The 23,987-nt window shown below is 40.7% G+C and overlaps 2 protein-coding genes, 1 long non-coding RNA gene and 1 pseudogene across 7 annotated transcripts in view; 2 read left to right on the top strand and 2 right to left on the bottom strand.

Moving 5' to 3' along the window:
* The window catches only part of LOC142967879 (uncharacterized), an 83,452-nt gene that overhangs the window by 32,461 nt on the left and 27,004 nt on the right, over window positions 1-23,987 (bottom strand). The gene's annotated exons all lie outside the window — the stretch shown is intronic.
* Window positions 6,658-7,905, top strand: LOC142967854 (antiviral innate immune response effector IFIT1-like). The gene has a single exon (XM_076107458.1). It carries the CDS (start codon window positions 6,673-6,675, stop codon window positions 7,870-7,872), a length of 1,200 nt encoding a protein of 399 aa, XP_075963573.1. The 5' UTR covers window positions 6,658-6,672; the 3' UTR covers window positions 7,873-7,905.
* On the bottom strand, window positions 13,283-15,565 carry LOC142967862 (general transcription factor II-I repeat domain-containing protein 2-like; annotated as a pseudogene).
* On the top strand, window positions 22,181-22,962 carry LOC142967856 (uncharacterized; the record flags this gene model as incomplete). Its single annotated transcript, XM_076107460.1, has 1 exon — window positions 22,181-22,962. A coding segment is annotated over one exon (747 nt), but the record flags the coding sequence as incomplete, so codon positions are not given.

Here is a 23,987-nt window from a genome sequence, read left to right as displayed (position 1 = left end):
GAGAGAAGAATACAAATCCAGCAGTGATACTGATTTAAAGTGCTCTGCAGTACTGCATCAGACTGCAGGTCAATGAGTTAGAGCTGAACATCACTGGGAGCATTATCCACACCACACGTGAAGGGAGAAGAAATCATGTGCATTTCACTCTCAACTGTTTTAAAGTCTTGAAATGGCCTTGAAAACTCACCATGCAGTGCCCCTAACATGGATGAGTACCTGTGGAGATGTTCAACTGATGGTATGGCTTCTTTCAGGGTTTGCAGGTTGGTGAGAGTGTTACCTGCATCTGGCTTGAAAGAAACTGCAACTTTCTCATGAAAGCCTTCACCAGGCTACATGTCATGTGCAAAGAGGCCCTTGCCTTGCAGTTTGGTATTCAGATCATTCATCACATCAACAGCAAATGCAAAATCTGTCATCCAGTTTACATCAGAGAGCTCTGGGATGTCCTTTCCTTTCTTCTCACAAAACTCTTGAATCTCTGCTCTCAGGTTCCGAACTCACTTTGCCCAGGCTGAGCCACCTGACAGCTGTGTTCAGTCTCATGCTCCTCCAAGAGTGCAACAAACTGTCTGTGATTCAATGCTCTTGCCCTGATGACGTTAACTATTTTAGTTACAACATCAATAACATGGTTAAGTTTTAGCACTGACTTACACAACACATTCTGATGTATAATACAATGCAAAAATACCAAGTTCAGTTCTGGGTTGATTTCAGTCACTTTATCTTGCATCCGCTTTAAAAGTCCGACATTTTTCCCCGTCAGATTTTTTGGACAACCATCGGTTGTGACACATGCCAGTTTGTCCCATTTGAGTCCCAGCTTGTGGAAGCATGCATTTACCTCCGTGAACAAATCACTCCCCGTCGTCGTCCCTTTCATTGACTGCATTGCTGCCAGCTCCTCTGTAATCACGAAGTCTTTCGTTATCCCACGTACAAAGATGAGTAACTGGGCTGTGTCACGGACATCGCAGCTCTCGTCCAGAGCCAAGGAGAAAAGTTCGAAATTGTCTGCTTTTTTTTGCAGCTGAAGCTCCAGATTTCCCTCGATGTCCTCGATCCTCCTCGCTGCGGTGCGCCTGGAGAGCTGCACATTCTCGAATGCGTCTTTTTTCTGGGGGCATAGTAGTACAGCAGAGTCCACCAAACACTCTTTGATAAACTCCCCATCAGAGAATGGCTTACTGTTTTTTGAAATTTTGTGGGATATCACAAAGCTGGTCTTGGCGGCTGCATCCCTGGATGTGTGAAGCTTTGGTAAAAAGGCCTTGTTGCTTTTGCAGCTTAGCTAGCAAAGCCTCAGACGTCCGTACCCGCTCTGCATCCGTCAAGTTTTCATATTTCTCCGCGTGTTACCTCTCGTAATGACGATTCAAATTGTAATCCTTCAACACTGCGACTTGTTATCCACAAACTATGCACACGGCTTTACCTTTGACTTCAGTAAAAAAAACTTTAAAGTCCATATTTTGTTAAAAATTCTACACTCTGTCAGTCTCTTTTTTTAACACAGGCTGACATTTTTGAGGGCTAACAGCTAACTCACATCTCCCATTCTAATTTCCAAATTATAATTGCGAAGTCTCTCTTTATAGATGAGCAGCAACAAGAGCCAAAACCAGCCACGCTATAACTTAGAGAAGTTACAGAGTTGAGGAAACAGCTAAATGATGAGGTGAGTAGTTGTTTCTGCATTTCATATCATTGTTGGAGTAAATAATCACCAGCGAGCATTTTTCTGTTGAAAAGAAGTTCAAAGTTTTTTCACCGACTATTTGAAGACATTGATTGAACATTGACGTTCAGACCACATTTCAACAGGATTTGCAATACTAAACATTGTGCTAATAATAGTATATCATCATTTTAGAGGCTTACTAAGAGACCACATCCACATTTCTCAGTTGAAAGACAATATTGCAAATCCCGTTGAACGTTTATTCAACGTCTTCAATAGTCATTGAAAAAACGTTCACTTTTGAACAACTTTTAAACATCACCGTGTTTTATATGTCTTTTAAATGTTGAAATGTTTACAGTTCAATATGTAGCAATTAAATAAGTAATAGTAACACATCAACAGTTTCCACTTACAGGACAAAGAAGACCAAGTGACACAGGAAACAATTCATTTGTATTTATTACACCCCTAGAGACGCCCAAGGTAACCAGTTGTTTCAGATCATCCTAAACCAAAACGTTCCCTGGACACTGACGAGGTATGACTTAATGGATAAATGACTGAATGACTGACACTTGTGGTCACACTCCACAGCATAATAATGAAGTTATTGAATAGTTTTGTGATATATCTATTATTTTTTTAAGCATTGCACCTTGTAGACGGTCCCTGCGCACGCTTCTGAGTTACTGATCTGAGAAGTCCGGATCTGAATATCTCTCCGACTTTATCGAACTAGGCTACCTTAACTTTTCTCATAATTATGAAATCCAGATCTCGTAATCACGAGATCTTTTGTCATAAGTATGAGTTCTTTTTTTGTAATTACAAAACAGTAACTCATAACTCATAGGAGAAAATTGAGTGACCAAAGTTGATGAATTATGTTTCAGTTTGATCAGATGTGGCTGTAGGTTTTCAATCCCAGGAAAGACAGTGAAAGCGAAGACAGGTCACGAAACATGTGTGTTCAAAGGTTGATATACAGGTTGATATTTACATTCGATGTGAAGGTGCATCCATAACAATGTGGTAGGTTGATGAGTCATGTTTTAGATTCATCAGATGGCTGTAGTCTTCGATTCCTGGAAACGAAAGTCAAGGAGAGTTTCTAAAAGAGAATAGAAGAAATGATACTCAAGTGCCCCGCCTCTACCATCCGGTTCGACGTGATTGTGAACATTTAAAGCTGCGTGCTCAACAACATCTTATCATTTATACCAAAGAAGCCAAAGGCAAGGCAAGTGTATTTGTATAGCACATTTCAACAACAAGGTAATTCAAAGTGCTTCACATAAAACCATTAAAAGCATCAAAACATAAGGCAAAAGTAAAGGAGATTTAAAAACAATTAAGAACATTCATTGAAACATTGAAAACAGTCATTAAACACAAAAAAACAGTGTAAGAAATAAAATACAGTAGTAAAATTCAGAATTGCAGGAAATTGATTAATATCCTTGAATCTGGTTAAATTAAAGGCAGCAGCAAACAGAAAAGTCTTCAATCTTGATTTAAAGGAGCTGCAGGTCTCAGCAGACCTGCAGCTTTCTGGACTTTGTTCCAGATATGTGGAGCAGAAAAACTGAACGCTGCTTCTCCATGTTTAGTTCTGACTTTGGGAACAGAAAGTAGACCGGTCCCAGACGACCTAAGGGGTCGGGATGGTTCATAAGGTAGCAGCAGATCAGAGATGTATTTTGGCCCTAAACCATTCAGTGCTTTATAAACCAACAGCAGGATTTTAAAGTGAATTATTTGTTGGAAAGGAAGCCAGTGCAAAGACCTCAGAACTGGAGTGATGTGATCCACTTTCTTGTTTCAGTTTGATCAGATGAAAGTGAAGACGAAGACAGGTCACAAAACATACAGATGCGTTGAAAGGTCTCACAACACGTTGATATTACCATTCGATGTGAAGGTGCAGCCATAACAATGTGATATCTTGGATGTGAATATTTCCCCCAGTGTGGCATCATGTTCTGTAAGAAGAACTAAAAAACTGTTTCTAACTCAACATTTTCTCAAGAGAAAATATAATCACAACATTTGATGAGTCATGTTTTAGATTCATGAGACGTGGCTGTAGGCTTCAATTCCTGGAAACGAAAGTCAAGGAGTGTTTCTAGGAGACAATAGAAGAATGATACTCAAGTGCCCCGCCTCTACCATCCGGTTCGACGTGATAGTGAACATTTAAAGCTGCGTGCTCAACAACATCTTATCATTTATACCAAAGAAGCCAAAGGCATGCAAGGCAAGTGTATTTGTATGGCACATTTCAACAACAAGGTAATTCAAAGTGCTTCACATAAAACCATTAAAAGCATCAAAACATAAGGCAAAAGTAAAGGAGATTTAAAAACAATTAAGAACATTCATTGAAACATTGAAAACAGTCATTAAAAGACAAAAAAGCAGTGTAAGTGGTTCAATTAAAGGCAGCAGCAAACAGAAAAGTCTTCAATCTTGATTTGAAGGAGCTGAAGGTCTCAGCAGACCTGCAGCTTTCTGGACTTTGTTCCAGATATGTGGAGCAGAAAAACTGAACGCTGCTTCTCCATGTTTAGTTCTGACTTTGGGAACAGAAAGTAGACTGGTCCCAGACGACCTAAGGGGTCGGGATGGCTCATAAGGTAGCAGCAGATCAGAGATGTATTTTGGCCCTAAACCATTCAGTGCTTTATAAACCAACAGCAGGATTTTAAAGTGAATTATTTGTTGGAAAGGAAGCCAGTGCAAAGACCTCAGAACTGGAGTGATGTGATCCACTTTCTTGTTTCAGTTTGATCAGATGAAAGTGAAGACGAAGACAGGTCACAAAACATACAGATGCGTTGAAAGGTCTCACAACACGTAGATATTACCATTCGAAGTGAAGGTGCAGCCATAACAATGTGATATCTTGGATGTGAATATTTCCCCCAGTGTGGCATCATGTTCTGTAAGAAGAACTAAAAAACTGTTTCTAACTCAACATTTTCTCAAGAGAAAATATAATCACAACATTTGACGAGTCATGTTTTAGATTCATGAGACGTGGCTGTAGGCTTCGATTCCCGGAAACGAAAGTAAAGGAGTGTTTCTAGAAGACAATAGAAGAAATTATACTCAAGTGCCCCGCCTCTACGATGCGCTTCGACGTGATAGTGAACATATAAAGCTGCGTGCTCAACAACATCTTATCATTTATACCAGCGAAGCCAAAGCAGCATCAAGAGCCAAAACCAGCCACACTAACTTAGAGAAGTTACAGAGTTGAGGAAACAGCTAAATGATGAGGTGAGTAGTTGTTTCTACATTTCATATCATTGTTGATTGTTCAGTCAGATGTCTGGTACCTTCTTCCTTCATTCCCTCCTTTCTGTCTTTAGGCTACTACTATTATCCCTCCTGTGTTTCTTCAGTCTTACCTTTCAGTCAGTGCCACAGGGATTTAAAAATCCTTTTCTTAACAATTATTACTGATCAGTTGTTTTCTTGAAGTTTCATCCCACACTTCCAGGAATATAATTCTGGTGGACAAATGTGAAATGTTGTTGTTGAATTATTTTATTCTGCTGACTCCATTTTTTTCTTCCTCGTTCTCCTCTGTGGCTCACACCATTTCTTTACCTTTCTTCCTTCCGACCTTCCTTCCTTGCCTCCTCCTTCCTTACCTCTTCCAGCCATCTTTTCTTTCTCCCTTCTGTCCTTCTGCTGTTAGGTTCAGGAACCTCTCGAAACTGTGGGAGAGCCGCATGGCTTCCAGCCGTGCCAAAAACTCAGCCGGCTCAAATTATGATGAAAAGTATTTAATCCTACTGAAGCTAAAACAATTGCAAAGTGAATTATACTATTTACAGAATCTATAGAAATATTTACAGTATCGATATAGAAATATGATCCCCGGAAAAGAGCTCATACACGTTACAGCCTGGAAGCGTGTTACCTGCAAGATGAAATGTGATGGACTGAACAAATTCTTTCTTTGAATTTACTTTCATAGTCCGTAAAGCATCCACAAAATGTCTGTCTCTGTTATAATTGGCTTAAATCCAGCTGACTCCTCCTTGGCTTTGGTCAGCTGACCGCCCTCGCGTGACCATTGGCGCTGGTCAGTCGCTCCTTCTGCGCGTCCCTCCCTCTGTTAGGCCCCGGTTGGACTTCCTTCTGTGGCGATGGTGGTCCCTGAAATGCCTGTCTCAAAATCCCTGTCTGTCCCTTGGCTATTCTTCACAGTTTAATGCATTCAATGATTATCTTTTATGGCTTAACACTTCTATGGTAAACATACTGTAAACATACTATACATTTGATAAGTATTCTTGTGATGTTCCAAATACTTTGACATTTTTACAAGTATAAATGGCATACCAAGTACTTTCTAACATTTTACTATCCACCTCTAGGGGTGCTATAAATCCTACTGAAAAACACTTCTGAACCTAAATTTCCTACACTTCCGCCCCCCCCTTTTTTCTCTCCTCCTGCCTCACTCTGTTTCTTCCTTCCTCACAGACGCTATCCTACCTTTCATTACTGATCTATGTATTCATTGCATACTTTGTTTACCTTTGTGTGTTTTTTTCAGCCTTTGTTTCTTCTTGTCCATCATGGTTTTATATTTTGTCCGTTTTTATAACTCTTTTCCATTCCTTCCCTCCATTGTCCCATTTCCTTAATACCTTCCTCTACGTCCACCCATTTGCCTTCATTTGTCCTCTTCTGTTTCTCTTTCAAGTTTTTCTTCTTCACCTACTTTCCTCTTCCTACCTTACTTTCTCTTTGCAGCCATTTGTTGGTCCATATTTTTTCTTCCTATCCTCTCATAGTTCTTTCCTTATCCATAACCTAGTGATGTGTTTTAATATTTGTCATTTTTATTCCCCATCAGTGCTGCTCAGAGTCAAACACCACTGATCTCAAAACTGGAGGCCCTGCAATGCCACTTTACCTGGGATCTGGGCCCCAGCAAGACCAATTTTTTACGTGTCAGCGACATGCTGGTAGATATCGGCGCGGAGAAGGGACACTGCTGGCTGGGTCACATTTACAACCTGAGGGGGTTCGTTCAGTACAAGCTGGGCTTCCCCGAAGACGCCCAGAGTTTCTTCAACAAGGCTGCAGAGGCCTTCCGCCAGATGAGAAAAGCAGATGACGGTCCCTGGTTAGTGGTGAACTACGGGAACCTGGCTTGGCTGCACCACCACCTGGGAGACCAAGCAGAGAGCGAGGCTTACCTGTCCAAGGTTGAAGCCCTGATGAAGAAATACCCATCTCCATCGCAGGACGAGCTCCATGCAGAGATCTACGCTGAAAAAGCCTGGACCCTGGTGAAGTTCAGCGCAGACAGAGAGCTGGTCGCAGATTACTTCCAGAAAGCCATCAGGATGCAGCCGGACATGGTGGAGTGGAACTCCACTCACGTCATGGGGTTAACTGCTTTTTTTTATCACAGTGATACAGGGATGGAGGCTGACATCTTTGAGAAAATGAGAGTCGCCAAGGAACAGGATCCAGAGAACTTGCTCCTCGCAGTTTACTACATTGAGCGACGTGCAGAGAAAGGAGAAAGAGTTGAGGATGAAGCACGTGAGTTAGCCGGAAAGGTTTTGAGAAATCCTGTCAGCAGCGACAGTGGTATGAAAGCATTACTAAGGGTTTACAGAAAATATGTATCTATTGATGAGGCCGTTGATTTGGCTGAGAAAGCTCTGGAAAACCATCCAGAAGAGCGTTATCTGAAGAGATGTGCCGCACTCACTCTGAAATGGAAGATCATTCTTTCCAGGGACAGTCGCCCAAAGCAAAGCATGATAGACAGAGCAATCAGTCTCAATGAGGAGGTGATTTCTCTTTACCCCGATTGTTCATTTCTGATGAAAATAGACCTCGCATCTATATATGCAAAGTCCAATCACACTAAGGCTATAGCTGAGCAGAAGTACAAGGAACTGCTAAAAAGTGAGCTGGATCCTGCAGACAAACAGCGGCTTTACAACCACTACGCAAAATATTTAAAGTACGATCGACAGGATCACAACAAGTCACTAAAATATCACATGAAGGCGGCAGCGATACCGCACCAATCCTTCCATCGTGGGAACAGCATCGAAGCTCTGGAGAAGATTAAAAATACACGCAGGAACTCAATGTGGAGAGAAATAGAGTTGTTTCTGGAAAACCTGCAGGAGCCATAGTGGTTTCTTTACAACACTGGTCCTAAATCTGGAAAAAATAAATGTATTGCATTACCTAAAAAAAGAATACTTATTAATTGAGCTAATTGAGTATCCTTTTATAAGGCAGGTGTCTGCAAGTTTTTACACTTTAGTAGTTAATGGAAGACAAACGCTTTAAAAAAGATATCCAAAAAGCTATATATTTGTAGGAAGTAGTACACTCGATTTGTACGACAGGCTGAATCATTCAATAACACTGGTCTTTTAAATAACATCCACTGTGATGTCTAAATGTCATTAGAATTATTCAACATCACATGGTTTATTACAATAGATTTTGATCAGATGTTGTGTTTATTATATTCCTGTTGTGTGTTTTTTCCCTCTTAGCACTGTATTTTAAGTTTATGTAAGAACATTACTATTACTACTACTAGCAGTATGTGAAATCTGCTTTGCTGTATGCCTTTGAGTCGTGGAATATAACATTCTCTAATAATGTAATAGTTCATTTGATGCCTGTAACCTGAATATAACAGCAGATGCAGCTGATTGTATGTATAGAAAGTATGTCAAGCTGATTCTCAGTCGTACACAATTACCTATTAATACTATTAAATATACAATGACACTAAGAAGTCTTCCACTTGTGTTTTTTCTTGCTTGTTACTATACAAGAAATCCATGTACTCTACACAATCTTGCAGTCCTCTTCACAGGGCGCTGATGGATGTTAGTCAAACTACAGCTCTTGAAAGCTACTGCCAAATTGAAATTTTGGTTTTCAGTTAAACAGCCCCGTCAGTGTGAAGTGGTAACCAAACAGTAACCAGGTTACAAGGGAAGATGGCAGCAGAGTCGTAATGCAGGTGTCTCCAGATAACCGCTGTCACCGCTGTTCACACCAACACTCTGCAGACGGCCGCTGCTCAAAATGTTCACATATACTAGATATATAAGTGTGTTTAAAATAATGCACACCAAGTTAATATTTCTATTTGATGGGAAACAATGTGGAAGCTTGGGTTTGAATATTTCACTCAGTGTGGCATGAAGGCATACTTCAAGATGAAGAAAAAACTGTTTCTGACTTTGAATCAACTTAAAGGAACAGTGTGTGAGATTTAGTGGCCTCTAGTGGTGAGGTTGCAGATAGCAAGCAACAATATGACCCTCAGCTCAGCCCCCCCCCCCCTTTCTAAGCCTATCGGAGAACTGCAGTGGCCTTCAGCTAGTGATAGGTATCTTTAGGGTTTTATTACTGCAAACAGCTACTTTTATCAATACTGTAATGGGAAAATGTGTCAGAGTAAGACAGAGACACAGAGAGGCCTTGACTAACAGAGATCCTTTGTCTGAAATACTTCTACTTCCTTTATGACGCATTATCTGAAGTTGTAAAAGCGTAAACCTTTGCATGCATATATGATGTGTGAGGGTAAAAAATGTCTATTCTGTCTCTGCAATAGTCATTGTAACAATGTCACAGTGGCCTCTAAGGAAGCATCTGCTGTGAGTTTAAACGGTTTATTGTAAGGCAAACTGTGAACAAAGGGATTTGCAAACAGGAGATAAAGCGCCTTCCTGACTGTCTTAAATCAAGTATACTAAGGCTCGAAGGATGACCTGCCTTTTATTGTGTTCTTTGTGTATTCTTGTTAGCTAAGCAGATAACAGGAAGCTGTCTGAGCATAAATGTCCATGCATTGTGACTGTTTAGCCAGAGCACTCTTACAGATGACTGCAATGTGTCTGTGAGACTGTTCTCTTTGCTTGCAAGCAAATAAATTGACTTTACAAACTTTGATCGTTCATCAAGACTCTGTTTAGTTTATATTGATAACAAACCTTCACTTTCTTCTCCCGACTAGTCATAAGAAATATTCCACAACAATACTCTGTTCTTTTTCATGACAAATTATTGCATTTTAAAGCATATATAGAATTTTAAATACAAATAAATTCAGAACAGGATTAGAAATGAATTATAACAGTAATGTTTACAACAGCAAAGTCACTTTATAAAGTCATTAATATTTCACTGGAAACCTCCTGAGTAAAGTTTATAAATAATAATAATAATAATGAGGAACACAGACATTAGATAGTATCAGTCTTTCCTCCCGTCCTCTGTCCTCCTCTCTGCTTTGTCTCAGCCAGTAGAGAAGTTTACAAGAACAAACTAAGATAAACAGTAAACTTCAGACAGACAGCCTTCGCTTTAGCTTGTTTGTAAAACAAAAAAAAAGGAGAAAAAAAAGGTTTTGGCCGATCGCATGTGCTGTGTTTGTGTAAACATAACGAGTTAGGGTATAGTGGATGAGAGCGGCCAATTGAATTAGGTTTTCTTTACATGTTAGTGGTTGTTGAACAGATGTATTGATAAATTATTGGCTTTTACTTGCGAATGTTTTTTTTGCAGTAACAAGCGAAGTTGCCGTCAAATCAAGTATTCTTCACTTCACCTGGTTCAGGGACCACCGTCCCGTCTCTGCTCACTGATGCATCATGTGTGTGTGTTTGTGTCTATGTGTAGTTGGAGGAGCTCAGCCCCACAGAGAAAGTAGTGGAAATGCTCACTTCAGCGTGATATTAAATTACACCTAACCATTAAAAAGTACTAATAAAAAGCACCAGTAACGTCAGAGTTTATCAATACTCAGATTTTTAATAATCCGGGGCACATTTAATACCGAGTCTCAGTAGCCATCCCTACCTTTTAGGTAATGCAAAAACACAAACGTCTCTCACCAGAGCCAGTGTCCGTTCTGGGCTGCTGTAGAAACACGGCGGTGCAACATGGCGGACTCCGTGGAAAAGGACTCGCTCCCTAATTAGATATAAATGGCTTTTTCTAAGCTAAATAAAACACAACGATTATTAGTTTCAGGTCATTATACACTAGAGTTATGCATAATATATTCCTTTTCTGCCAACTAATCCCCCTAAATGTTACACATTGTTCCTTGAAGAGAACCCTCCTGTTATTTTCGTTTTTTTAGGTACAGCAATGATGTTCCCGGTGCATGTTTAATCATCCAAAAGTTGTCAGAAACCAAAAAATCCTAATAACTATAGTTTGTACCTCATCACCAACACCATTACTAACAATTCAATCAGTATTTAGTGGAATGGAGTTATTCACCCCTCCATAGATCACAGTTCAATTAGGATAACTCAATCGTTTTCATGAAAAATACATGTTCAAACTATTTTTTTAGGTGCATTGGAAAAACCTAGATATAAATTGCATTAGTCTACCATAACATGTATTATTTTTCTAAATCTTTTTTACATTTTGAAACTTTCTTTTTTTCATGGGGTGATGTAGATAAATAGAGAAGAGACACCTCTCACTCAAAATCAAGCCAAATGAGTCATAAGGATTTGTATTGAAAGTAAACTTTATTCATGTTTATTTATAGTGTTAAGAAACAGACATTTACAAAAATGAACAAGAGATGAGCACAATGAACGAGGTGTGTGTATGTTTGCATGCGTTTGTCTGTGTATCTGTGTCTACACAGCACACGAGTGACATGTCGTCACACATGCATGCACACATGCATGCACACACACAATTACTTACTTCAGACACTAGTGTACTGGGTGCACTTCTCTCCCGGATCTCCCTCACTGTGGCTGCAGCGACTGGGGTCCTCGGTAGGTGCTGTCTCCGTTGTATGTGCGGCACCACGAGTGCCTTCCCAAGTTCCTCGAGAAAGATGCGCCTCTTGTACAGCTTCGACACGTTCCACTGAGGAAAAATCTCCGTCCAGATGACGAACGCATTGTAGGCCGATACATCAATTATATTATAAAAGATGACTAAAGGCCAGTCATTCTCTTGGTGCAGTAGGACCCCGTTACTTTGTCCAAATTGTCCACCCCTCCCCTTTTGTGGCATTGTAATCTAGAATCATGCTTGGTTTCTTGTCCTCTCTGGTGCTGATTTCAGCATTTCTATGGAGAGTGCTCATGAGCACAACATTCTTTCCCTTTTTGGGGCAGTAAGACACTAGGGCTGTGGTGTCTGTGAAGACAAACTTGGACGACTGGGGAGCCCTGTTCTTGATCTCCAACAGTTCGGCAGGGAGCTCAGATCTGTTTTATTGGACAGTCCCGACCATTGTGAGCTTTCTCTTTAGAAGTTCCTGACCCAGGTTGTAGGATGTGAAAAACTTGTCACACGTAATGTTGTGCCCCCTGATACCCTCTGCCATGTTGAGCACAACCCTCATGCCCTGATTCTTCTCTGGGGCTCCTCCAATCGGCTTTCCAGTGTAAACCTGCATGTTCAATGCATAGCTGGAGTTTGCATCACATGCTGCCCAGATTTTTATGCCATATTTTGTCAGTTTGGATTGCATGTATTGTCTAAATGGGCAGCGACCTCTGAATGCCACCAACCTTTCATCCACTGTGACATTGGGACCTGGGTTATAGAGTAGGGGAAGACCCTCTACCCACTTGTCCCACACTGTCCTAATAGCTGCCAGCTTGTCTCTCTCCCATCTGCCAGCTCTTGTCTCCCGATTATCAAATCGGATAACTCCGGAGAAAATGTGAAAAGTCTCCAGAGACATGGTGGCTCGAAATATGGCCCTGCCTGTCTCTGCATCCCACAGGCTGGCTGTCGATTTATCCTTTGACTTATAGACCCCAGCAAGGATAAGGAAGCCCCACATATGCATGCAAATGCGTTTCATCCAGCTCCTTCCACGTCTCCCCCAAAACACGTCTCCCTTCTTAGTTATTTCTAGAATTACTTTCTGTATTGAGTTTGGAATGACCAGCTCAAAAGCTGACTTGATGTCTGTGACACGAGTCACTGCCATCCTGGTGGGGCCTGGCACTGTCTTTATGATATTCTTGGCTGACGTGTATTGGGTGAGGATGACCACTGTATTTCATAATTTTTTGACACGAATGTCTCGCTTGGAGGAACAGGTATATCAGTTTCCTCATCTGATGGTTCATAGTCAGTTCCATTATAATCTGAATTGACCTCAAGATGGTCTTCATCTTCAGACACATCCTCCTCTATTTCACTATCGTGATCAAGGATGTGCTCCAGAGCCTCCAGGGCTGTCATCCTTTTGTTTCTGTTGCTCATGTTGTCCTACAGTAGCTGCTGTGTTGTGTGTATCTGCAGAGTGTAATGTTGGTAGGACTCCCAAGCAACCCTTTTGTATGTTTCTCCCCTCCCCTGCTAAGTGTGGGCGGAGTTTTACCACGGCAAAATAAAAGGTTCCTGTTAAAGTCAAAATAGTATCTGTATTTCTCGCACAGGTGGGGTGGTTAGAAAGAGAGTGTGTGTGCGTGTGAGATTGGGATGAAATACGGTGTGTGTGTGTGTGTGTGTGTGTGTGTGTGTGTGTGTGTGTGTGTGTGTGTGTGTGTGAAATGGGTGAAACATGGTGGGAGGGAGTAAGAGATACTTTGTCTCACATTTTCAAAGAAATAAATGGTCTAAACTTGACCCTTCTGACCCCTTATAGCAGGGGTGTCAAACTCAATTACACAGTGGGCCGAAATTAAAAAATTGCTACAAGTCAAGGGCCATTGAAAGAACCTTAGTGCACATATTGAACCGAACTAACAAGGCCTATAGAGTATTGCCTATAAAACAACATTAATTATGAAATAAATGAAATAAAAATAATAAATAATACATAAATAAATAAAAATAAAAGTAATAAAATCAGTTTCATTAATTGCTTATCTGCAGTTTTTCCAGAGTCATTTCAAGTGAAAACATTTTCTACAGGCAAACAACAGCCAAAAATAATTTACTTCAAAGAAAAATCAAATGTCCTGTAGTACCAAGAGAAAAAAAATGCAAAAATGAAACTGCATTAAAAACTGAAAATGCGTCAAAACACCGTTTGCTGCTCTGTGATGCTCACTGGTCTGAGCCAGACACTTGGTGTCTCATCTTGGATACAAGTTCATCAATGTCTGGGGTCAGGCTCTGAGCTGAGGAAATCCTCAGGATTGAGTGGAGGTGCTCATCAGTAAGACGAGTCCTGTGTGAAGTTTTGTTTATCTTCATCAAAGAGAACAGTTGTTCACACAAGTATGTGCTGCCAAACATAGAGAGCGTTTGAGCAGCCTGGGAGCGCAGCTGGGGCATTGTGTCGGGGATGAAACGTGGAAACTCTGCAGCGCCCACAGACTCATATTTTGCCTTCAGTGTGTCATTAGATTGGAGCTCAATCAGCTCCATTTGGAGGTTTGATGGTGCGTTTTCCACGTCAGCTGCAAATGGAAACTGAGCAGTTCAAACCTGCTTTTTTTGGGCTTCAAAATCGGCAAATCGCCGTGTGAAGTCAGTACCAAGTATGCCGAGTTTTTCAGCAAACTGTGTAGTTGGGAAGGCAGCGACCTGCTCTTTCATTGTTTGGCAGTGCGGAAAATGGCTCAAGTTTTCCTGCAGCATCTGCGTCTCCCACAGGCGCAGCTTGGTTTTAAAAGCCCTCACTGTAGCGTACATGTCAGTGATGACACGGCCCCGCCCCTGAAGCTGCAGGTTGAGCGCATTCAGGTGGCTCGTGATGTCACACAGAAACGCCACTTCACACAGAAACATTTTATTTCGGAGCTCTGTTGTGCCTTTCCCTTTGCTTTCCATGAACTCACAGATCTCCTCACGCAACTGGAAACATCTTTCCAGCACCTTTCCCTGGCTTAGCCATCGCACCTCTGTGTGATAGGGCAAGTCACCATATTCTGTACTTAACTCCTCCAGAAAAGACTTGAACTGGCGGTGATTTAAACCTTTGGCTCTGATAAAGTTAACCGCTAATGTTATGATGCTCATCACATGTTCCATTTTCAAGGCTTTGCCACACAACGACTCCTGGTGTATGATGCAGTGATAAGCTGTCAACTCACTTGTGACGTTTTCCTCCTTCATCTTTACTCGGATCCTCCCCACCAATCCACTCTTTAAACCGCACATCGCAGGCGCTCCATCTGTTGTCAGTCCCACAAGTTTATCTCACGGCAGCCCCATTTTATCTACACATCTGGACACCTCTTCAAAGAGATCTTTCCCCGTAGTTCTGCCATGCATTGGGTGTAATCCCAAAAACTCTTCTGTTACGCACAGGCTTGAGTCCACTCCACGGATGAAAATTGACAGCTGGGCAGTATCAGAAGTGTCGGTGCTCTCATCCGCAGCAACGGAGTATGCGATGAAATCTTTTCCCTTTCCCACAAACTGTTGTTGGAGATTGGCAGCAAGGTGACGCACACGGTCAGCAACGGTGTTTCGGTTTAGGCTCACATTTAAAAATGCTTGCCTTTTTTCTGGGCACACGGCGTCGCAAACTTTAATCATGCAGTTTTTGACAAATTCCACCTCGGTAAAGGGCCGGGCTGATTTTGCAACCTCTGCTGCCACAATAAAACTGGCCTTAACAGCAGCCTCGCTTTGTGATTTGGCTTTAGTGAACATAGCCTGCTGTGACACCAGACTTCTTTTTAACTCCTCTACCTTCTGTAGCCTTTGTGTCGTGTCCAGATGCTTGTATCTGTCTTGGTGCTTCGTTTCATAGTGTCTTCTTATGTTGTATTCTTTCATTACAGCCACACTGTCTCCGCACAGAAGACACACAGCTTTGCCCTTTACATCCGCGAACATATACTGTGCCTCCAACCTGTCTTGAAAACTCCTGTTTTCAAATTCCAACTTTCGTTTAGCCATTTTTTGGGGCGAGGGATAGTTGAAAGTTGACACAAGTGGTATGTAATACAGACCGTGAGGCGCGCGTTCGCGGGCCCGCGATTGACGTGCCGACACACGGGCAGTGCATTGTGGGATTTGTAGTATTATGGTGGTGCGTGCGATATACCGGCGGGCCAGCTCTAATAGTAAATAGATTTTATCATGCGGGCCAAAGATAATTCATTCACGGGCCGGATGTGGCCCGCGGGCCTTGAGTTTGACACGTGTTGTAGACGGTCCCTGCGCACTCTTGTGCTCTTTTGTTTGTGTTTTAACAACGTTTTGCTTCTGAGTTACTGATCTGAGAAGTCCGGATCTGAATATCTCTCCGACTTTACCGAACTTGGCTATCCCTTAAGTTTTCTCATAATGATGAGATCTTTTGTCTTCATAAGTATGAGTTATTTTCTTGTAATTACAAAACAGTAAATCATAACTCAGAAGAGAAAATTGAGTGACCAAAGTTGATGAGTTATGTTTCAGTTTAATCAGATGTAGCTGTAGGTTTTCAATCCCAGGAAAGGAAAGTGAAGGCGAAGACAGGTCACAAAACATATGTGTTCAGGTTGATATTTCCATTCAATGTGAAGGTGCAGCCATAACAATGTGGTAAGTTGATGAGTCATGTTTTAGATTCATCAGACGTGGCTGTAGGCTTCGATTCCTGGAAACGAAAGTCAAGCAGCGTTTCTAAAAGACAAAAGAAGAAATGATACTCAAGTGCCCCACCTCTACCATCCGGTTCGACGTGATTGTGAACATTTAAAGCTGCGTGCTCAACAACATCTTAACATTTATACCAACGAAGCCAAAGACAAGGCAATTTTATTTATATAGCACATTTCAACAACAATAAAAACCATCAAAACATAAGGCAAAAGTAAAGGAGATTTAAAAACAATTAAGAACATTCATTGAAACATTAAAAACAGTCATTAAAACAAAACAAAAAGCAGTGTAAGTGGTTCAATTAAAGGCAGCAGCAGCACTTTGTTCCAGATATGTGGAGCAGAAAAACTGAACGTTGCTTCTCCATGTTTAGTTCTGACTCTGGGAACAGAAAGTAGACCAGTCCCAGACGACCTAAGGGGTCGGGATGGTTCATAAGGTAGCAGCAGATCAGAGATGTATTTTGGCCCTAAACCATTCAGTGCTTTATGAACCAGCAGCAGGATTTTAAAGTCAATTATTTGTTGGACAAGAAGCCAGTGCAAAGACCTCAGAACTGGAGTGGTGTGATCCACTGTTGATGAGTCATGTTTTAGATTCATCAGATGGCTGTAGTCTTCGATTCCTGGAAACGAAAGTCAAGGAGAGTTTCTAAAAGAGAATAGAAGAAATGATACTCAAGTGCCCCGCCTCTACGATCCGGTTCGACGTGATTGTGAACATTTAAAGCTGCGTGCTCAACAACATCTTATCATTTATACCAAAGAAGCCAAAGGCAAGGCAAGTGTGTTTGTATAGCACATTTCAACAACAAGGTAATTCAAAGTGCTTCACATAAAACCATTAAAAGCATCAAAACATAAGGCAAAAGTAAAGGAGATTTAAAAACAATTAAGAACATTCATTGAAACATTGAAAACAGTCATTAAAAGACAAAAAAGCAGTGTAAGTGGTTCAATTAAAGGCAGCAGCAAACAGAAAAGTCTTCAATCTTGATTTAAAGGAGTTGAGGGTCTCAGCAGACCTGCAGCTTTCTGGGACTTTGTTCCAGATATGTGGAGCAGAAAAACTGAACACTGCTTCTCCATGTTTAGTTCTGACTTTGGGAACAGAGAGTATACCAGTCCCAGACGACCTAAGGGGTCGGGATGGTTCATAAGGTAGCAGCAGATCAGAGATGTATTTTGGCCCTAAACCATTCAGTGCTTTATAAACCAACAGCAGGATTTTAAAGTCAATCCTTTGTTGGACAGGAAGCCAGTGCAAAGACCTCAGAACTGGAGTGATGTGATCCACTTTCTTGGTCTTGAGGACTCGAGCTGCAGCGTTCTGAATCAGCTGCAGTGTTCTGATTGACTTATTACAGAGACCTGTAAACACACCGCTACAGTAGTGGAGTCTACTGAAGATAAATGCATGGACAAGTTTTTCCAAATCCTGTTGAGACATAAGTCCTCTAATCCTTGATATATTCTTCAGGTGATAGTAGGCTGATTTTGTAATTGTCTTGATATGGCTGTTCAGATTGAGGTCTGAATCCATAACTACACATAGATTTCTGGCTTGGTTTGTGGTTTTTAACATCAGTGATTGAAGCTGAGCGCTGACTTTCAATCGTTCGTCCTTGGTACCAAAAACAATTACTTCTGTTTTATCTTTGTTTAATTGAAGAAGATTCTGGCACATCCAGTTGTTGATTTGTTCAATGCATTTACCCAGCCCTTGTATGGGATTATAGTCCCCTGGTGATATTGTAATGTAGATTTGTGTGCCGTCTGCATAATTATGAAAACACACTTTGTTGTTTTCCATAATCTGAGCTAGTGGAAGCATGTAGATGTTGAACAGAAGAGGCCCCAGTATTGAACCTTGGGGAACACCACATGTCATTTTAGTCAGCTCTGTGTAATTAGCTACAGACACAAAGTATTCTCGGTCCTTCAAGTAGGATTCAAACCAGTTAAGTGCTGTGCCAGAGAGTCCCACCCAGATTTTTCGTCTTTCTAGTAGTATGTCATGGTCGACCGTGTCAAATGCAGTACTGAGATCCAGCACTACGCATTAAGACTGAAATTCTGCCATTGTCTGTGTTTAAGTGGATGTCGTTGAAAACCTTAACAAGAGCAGTTTCAGTACTGTGGTGCTGTCGAAAGCCTGACTGGAAGACATCAAAACAGTTATTTACGGCCAAGAAGTTGTTCAGCTGTTGAAAAAACGCTTTTAAAATTATTTTACTTAAAAATGGGAGGTTTGATAAGGGCCTATAATTTTTCATTGTTGCGGAGTCTAAATTAGCCTTCTTTAGGAGTGGTTTAATAACTGCAGTTTTTAGGGCTTGTGGCAAGATACCTGAGAGAAGGGATGTGTTTACAATTTGTAAAAGATCAGTGGTCATGCAGTTGAAATATTTTTGAAAAAGTGTGTTGGTAGAATATCCAAGCAGCAGGAGGATGACTTCAGATGTTGTATAATGTCTTCTAGGCTTCTAAGGTCGATTGAATGAAATTGTGTCATGATATTTGAATGGATGTTATTTAGAGATGGGGACAACACATATCCTGTGGTTGGTGTGGGGGCACTGACTGCTTGTCTAATGTTCTCAATTTTGTCAGTAAAAAAGGAGGCAAATTTATTGCATGCCCAGGTGGATTGGAGCTCAGCAGCTACTGACACTGGAGGGTTTGTTAGCCTGTCGATGGTAGCAAATAAGGCGCGTGTATTGTTATTGTTTTTGGTTACGATGTCAGACAAGAAGGACTGCCTTGCATTTCTAAGTTCCAAATTATAATTGCGAAGTCTCTCTTTATAGGTGAGCAGCAACAAGAGCCAAAACCAGCCACGCTATAACTTAGAGAAGTTACAGAGTTGAGGAAACAGCTAAATGACGAGGTGAGTAGTTGTTTCTGCATTTCATATCATTGTTGGAGTAAATAATCAGTATCATTGTGTCCTACAGCCAAATAATATTAACATTATGGATCCTTCAAGTCATTGATGATGTATTCAAACACTGTTGTTCAGTCAGATCTTTGGTACCTCCTTCCTTCATTCCCTCCTTTCTGTCTTTAGGCTACTACTATTATCCCTCCTGTGTTTCTTCAGTCTTGCCTTTCAGTCAGAGCCACAGGGATTTAAAAACCTTTTTCTTAACAATTATTACTGATGAGTTGTTTTCTTGAAGTTTCATCCCACACTTCCAGGAATATAATTCTGCTGGGCAAATGTGGAATGTTGTTGTTGAATTATTTTATTCTTTTCTTCCTTGTTCTTCTCTGTGGCTCACACCATTTCTTTACCTTTCTTCCTTCCGACCTTCCTTCCTTGCCTCCTCCTTCCTTACCTCTTCCAGCCATCTTTTCTTTCTCCCTTCTGTCTTTCTGCCTCCACTTTTTTTTCTCCTCCTGCCTCATACCGTGTTCACACCAAATTAATCACGGGACCATTTGTGTTCATTCGCGTGAATCGCGCTGGACGCGCCTGAGAGGGGGCGTGGCTTATCGCCCTGGAAGCCGTTCAACTGTCCGCCATCAACCATGGAAAAAATAACCTCTATTTCTGCTTAGTACGTGTTGTGGAAGTGTTGTGAAACTGCAATAAACCGACAAAAAGGGACTCCGAAATAACTACGTAATGATGCCGATTTGTAAAAAGTCAGGATTCATGTTTTGTTCGTTCTCTCCGCAAGACGACAAGCAAATAACTTTTAAAATACTTGTTTTCTCACTGGATCTCGGATCGATCTGTGCTAGGCTATGCTAACATTGTAGCAGCTCCATCAACACTCACAATAACGTCATCTAGACGTAAATACGACAGCGTCTTGTTCATTGTGTGTACCATATGTTTTATACACACACATGTAAACACATAGTTTGGTCCGGTCTCTATTGATATGAGGTATCGTAGAGCTCTGGGTGAACACAGACGGCTACAGTATTTATTTCCTGATTCAACAACGGCAGTCAGTGATGACAGGAGAAACATCTCAACGCTGATAGGCTATCGCGCCGCAGCGTCACGCCATTTTTTCGCCGAAGTTGAAAAATTTCAACTCACGCATTTGGGGTATTTTGCCGATTGACGCAAATTCGCGTGACTTTGTGCGAATTCGCGCCGTGTCAAACGTGCCTTGCCATCGCAAATTCGCGTCACTCCAGTCTCTTCGCGTCTGTGCATAGACTTTGTATGTAATCTACTTGCGCGAATAATTTGCGCCTTGTTTGGTGTGAACACACCTTCACTCTGTTTCTTCCTTCGTCACAGACGCTATCCTACCTTTCATTACTAATTGATGTATTCATTGCATACCTAGTTCACCTTTGTGTTTTTTTTCAGCCTTTGTTTCTTCTTGTCCTCCATGGTTTTATATTGTCTGTTCTTATACATCTTTTCTTATCCATTCCTTCCCTCCATTGTCCCATTTCCTTAATTACTTCCTCTACGTGTCCACCCATTTGCCTTCCTTTGTCCTCTTCTGTTTCTCTTTCAAGTTTTCCTTCTTTACTTACTTTCCTCTTCCTACCTTACTTTTTCTTTGCAGCCGTCTGTTGGTCCATATTTTTTTTTCCTCCTCTCATACTTCTTTCCTTATTCATTACTTATTTTATTACTCCTTCCTTATTTCCTTTCTGATCATTTAATGCGCCCTACTCTATTTTTCATTCCCCCTCCGATCCTTCCTTACTTCCTTTTTTTTCGTGCTTCAAATCAAACCACCATACACAACCATACACAGTATGTGTAGTGTTATGGTCAAAATGTCTCAAACAAAAGGTAAAGGAAAAAGCCCCCCTCCTTGTTTAGAGGAGAAGAAGCATGAAGAGGAGAAGAGGCAGCCCCCCCCCCCCCCCCCCCCCCCCCCTTGCTCTCTTTCTTCCATCATTAAGCAGGGCCGAATAAGCTGGTTGAAATTTAAATCAAAAGGAATTTAATATACTAACAAAAGCAAATGCACTTACAAATTGAATTAACTATCAATAGTAATATTTCATGAAATAGAGGCCCCATCCGCACCACATGACAGACTGGTGTGTCCGCCTCATGGTCCAGATGAGGTCTGATTATCTCCGGGGATTCACAGTTTCTTTGTCTCTCCAAAGTCTCTGAAATGTCTCATATTACACATTCCTCAGCCCATCGATCAGCTCAGTGATTGGCTGAACCCTTCGGACTTCAGTCGGCCACTTCCTTGACCAATTCCTCCCCCCTTCTTGAAGGCTGTACACAGAAAACCTTCAGCAACATCCCCCTCTCTCTGACTTTATGGCAGTGTCATAAATTCTCTGGTTTCTCTCACAGTGCACAACAAATTCAGTAACTCTCCCTTTAGTTTAAACCTTCTACAAGTAAACATATTGTAACACATAATATCCATCGCTAGGAGCGCTTTAAAACTTAAATTCCTCACAGTAGTGAAATTATTTTGTGTCCAGATCAAGGAAGCAGCTAACAGATTCAATGCTCCTTACTCTATTTCTACCGTATCTTCCTCTTTTCCTCAACATGAAATGAACAATGATTATTGATCAGTGGTGGCTGGTGGAAAATGTTCTTGGTAGGGCTGTGCCACATCCAATCAATTTCAGCAAACATCCCAGTATGATTTAATGCAAAAAAAATGAAGGCATCAAACACGCATTACTACTTTGCAGTTAAATATTTAACATTTATTCCAACACGAAAAAAAGCAGTAAATATCACTTTGACAAATATGTCAGGACATCTTATTTTTGTCACCCTCACAGGCAATTCAGTATAATATAATAATATATATATATATATCATATAATAATATTCAGTATAATATAAAACATACATTTATATATATAAATATATATATATATATATACATATATATATATATATATAAATATATATATATATATATATATATACATATATATATATATATATATATATAGTTTTTTTGAGCACTGCGACACAGGGTTGGAGGTTGACATCTTGGAGAAAATGAGAGTCGCCAAGGAACAGGATCCAGAGAACTTGTGCCTCGCAGTTTACTACCTTGAGCGATGTGCAAAGAAAGGAGAAGAAGTTGAGGATGAAGCACGTGAGTTAGCCGGAAAGGTTTTGAGAAATCCTGTCAGCACCTACAATGGTTGGAAAGCAATACTAAGGATTTACAGAAACTACTTATCTATTGATGAGGCCATTGATTTGGCAGAGAAAGAACACCATCCAGATGAGCGTTATCTGATGAGATGTGCCACACCCACTCTCAAATGGAAAATCAATTGTTTCAGCGACAGTCGCCCAAAGCAAAGCACGGTAGACAGAGCAATCAGTCTCCATAAGGAGGTGATTTCTCGTTACCCTCATTCTTCATTTGTGACGAAAATAGACCTCGCAACTATATACGCAAAGTCCAATCACGGCCAGGCTAAAGCTGAGCAGATGTACCAGGAACTGCTAGAAAGTGATATGGAACCTGGAGACAAACAGCTGCTTTACAACAACTACGCAAAGTATTTAAACTTCGATCGACAGGATCAAAACAAGTCACTAAAATATCACATGAAGGCGGCAGAGATACCGCATCAATCCTACTATCGTGGGAACAGCATCAAAGTTCTGGAGAAGACTAAAAATAAACGCAGGAACCGAATGTGGAGAGAAATAGAGGAGTTTCTGGAAAACCTGCAAGAGCCATAGTGGTTTCTTTACGAAACTGGTCCTAAATCTGAAAATACTTATTAATTGAGCTGTATCCTTTTAAAAGGCAGGTGTCTGCAAGTTTTTAGACTTTAGTAGTTAATGGAACACAAAAGCTTGAAAAAAAACCAATTATATAAAAAAATATATATATATTTGTAGGAAGTAGTACACTCGATTTGTACGACAGGCTGAATCATTCAACAACACTGGTCTTTTAAATAACATCCACCGTGATGTCTGAATGTCATTAGCATTATTCAACATCACATGGTTTATTACAATAGATTTTGATCAGATGTTGTGTTTATTATATTCCTGTTATGTGGTTTTTCCCTCTTAGCACTGTATTTTAAGTTTATGTAAGAATAATACTATTACTACTGCTAGCAGTATGTGAAATCTGCTTTGCTGTATTTCTTTGAGTCGTGGAATATAACATTCTCTAATAATGTAATAGTTCATTTGATGCGTGTAACCTGAATATTACAGCAGATGCAGCTGATTGTATGTATAGAAAGTATGTCAAGCTGATTCTCAGTAGTACACAATTACCTATTAATACTATTAAATATACAATTTGTACACTAAGAAATCTTAGAGTTGTGTTTTTTTTGCTGGTTACTATACAAGAAATTCATGTACTCTACACAATCTTGCAGTCCTCTTCACAGGGCGCTGATGGATGTTAGTCAAACTACAGCTCTTGAAAGCTACTGCCAAATTGAATTGTTGGTTTTCAGTTAAACAGCCCCGTCAGTGTGAAGTGGTAACCAAACAGTAACCAGGTTACAAGGGAAGATGGCAGCAGAGTGTCGTAATGCAGGTGTCTCCAGGTAACCGCTGTCACCGCTGTTCACACCAACACTCTGCAGATGCTCAAAATGTTCACATATACTAGATATATAAGTGTGTTTAAAATAATGCACACCAAGTTAATATTTCCATTTGATGGGAAACAATGTGGGAGCTTGAATATTTCACTCAGTGTGGCATGAAGGCATACTTCAAGATGAAGAAAAAACTGTTTCTAACTTCGAATCAACTTAAAGGAACAGTG

This window comes from Anarhichas minor, unplaced genomic scaffold (genome assembly GCF_050575085.1).
Source record: "Anarhichas minor isolate MPS153535 unplaced genomic scaffold, ASM5057508v1 ptg000039l, whole genome shotgun sequence".
NCBI lineage: Eukaryota > Metazoa > Chordata > Actinopteri > Perciformes > Anarhichadidae > Anarhichas > Anarhichas minor.
This window is presented reverse-complemented; position numbering and strand designations above follow the sequence as displayed.

What these genes read in the sequence shown, in the direction of transcription:
- LOC142967854 (XM_076107458.1), top strand. Translation starts at nt 6,673, where the DNA reads ATGCTGGTAGATATCGGCGCGGAGAAGGGACACTGCTGGCTGGGTCAC.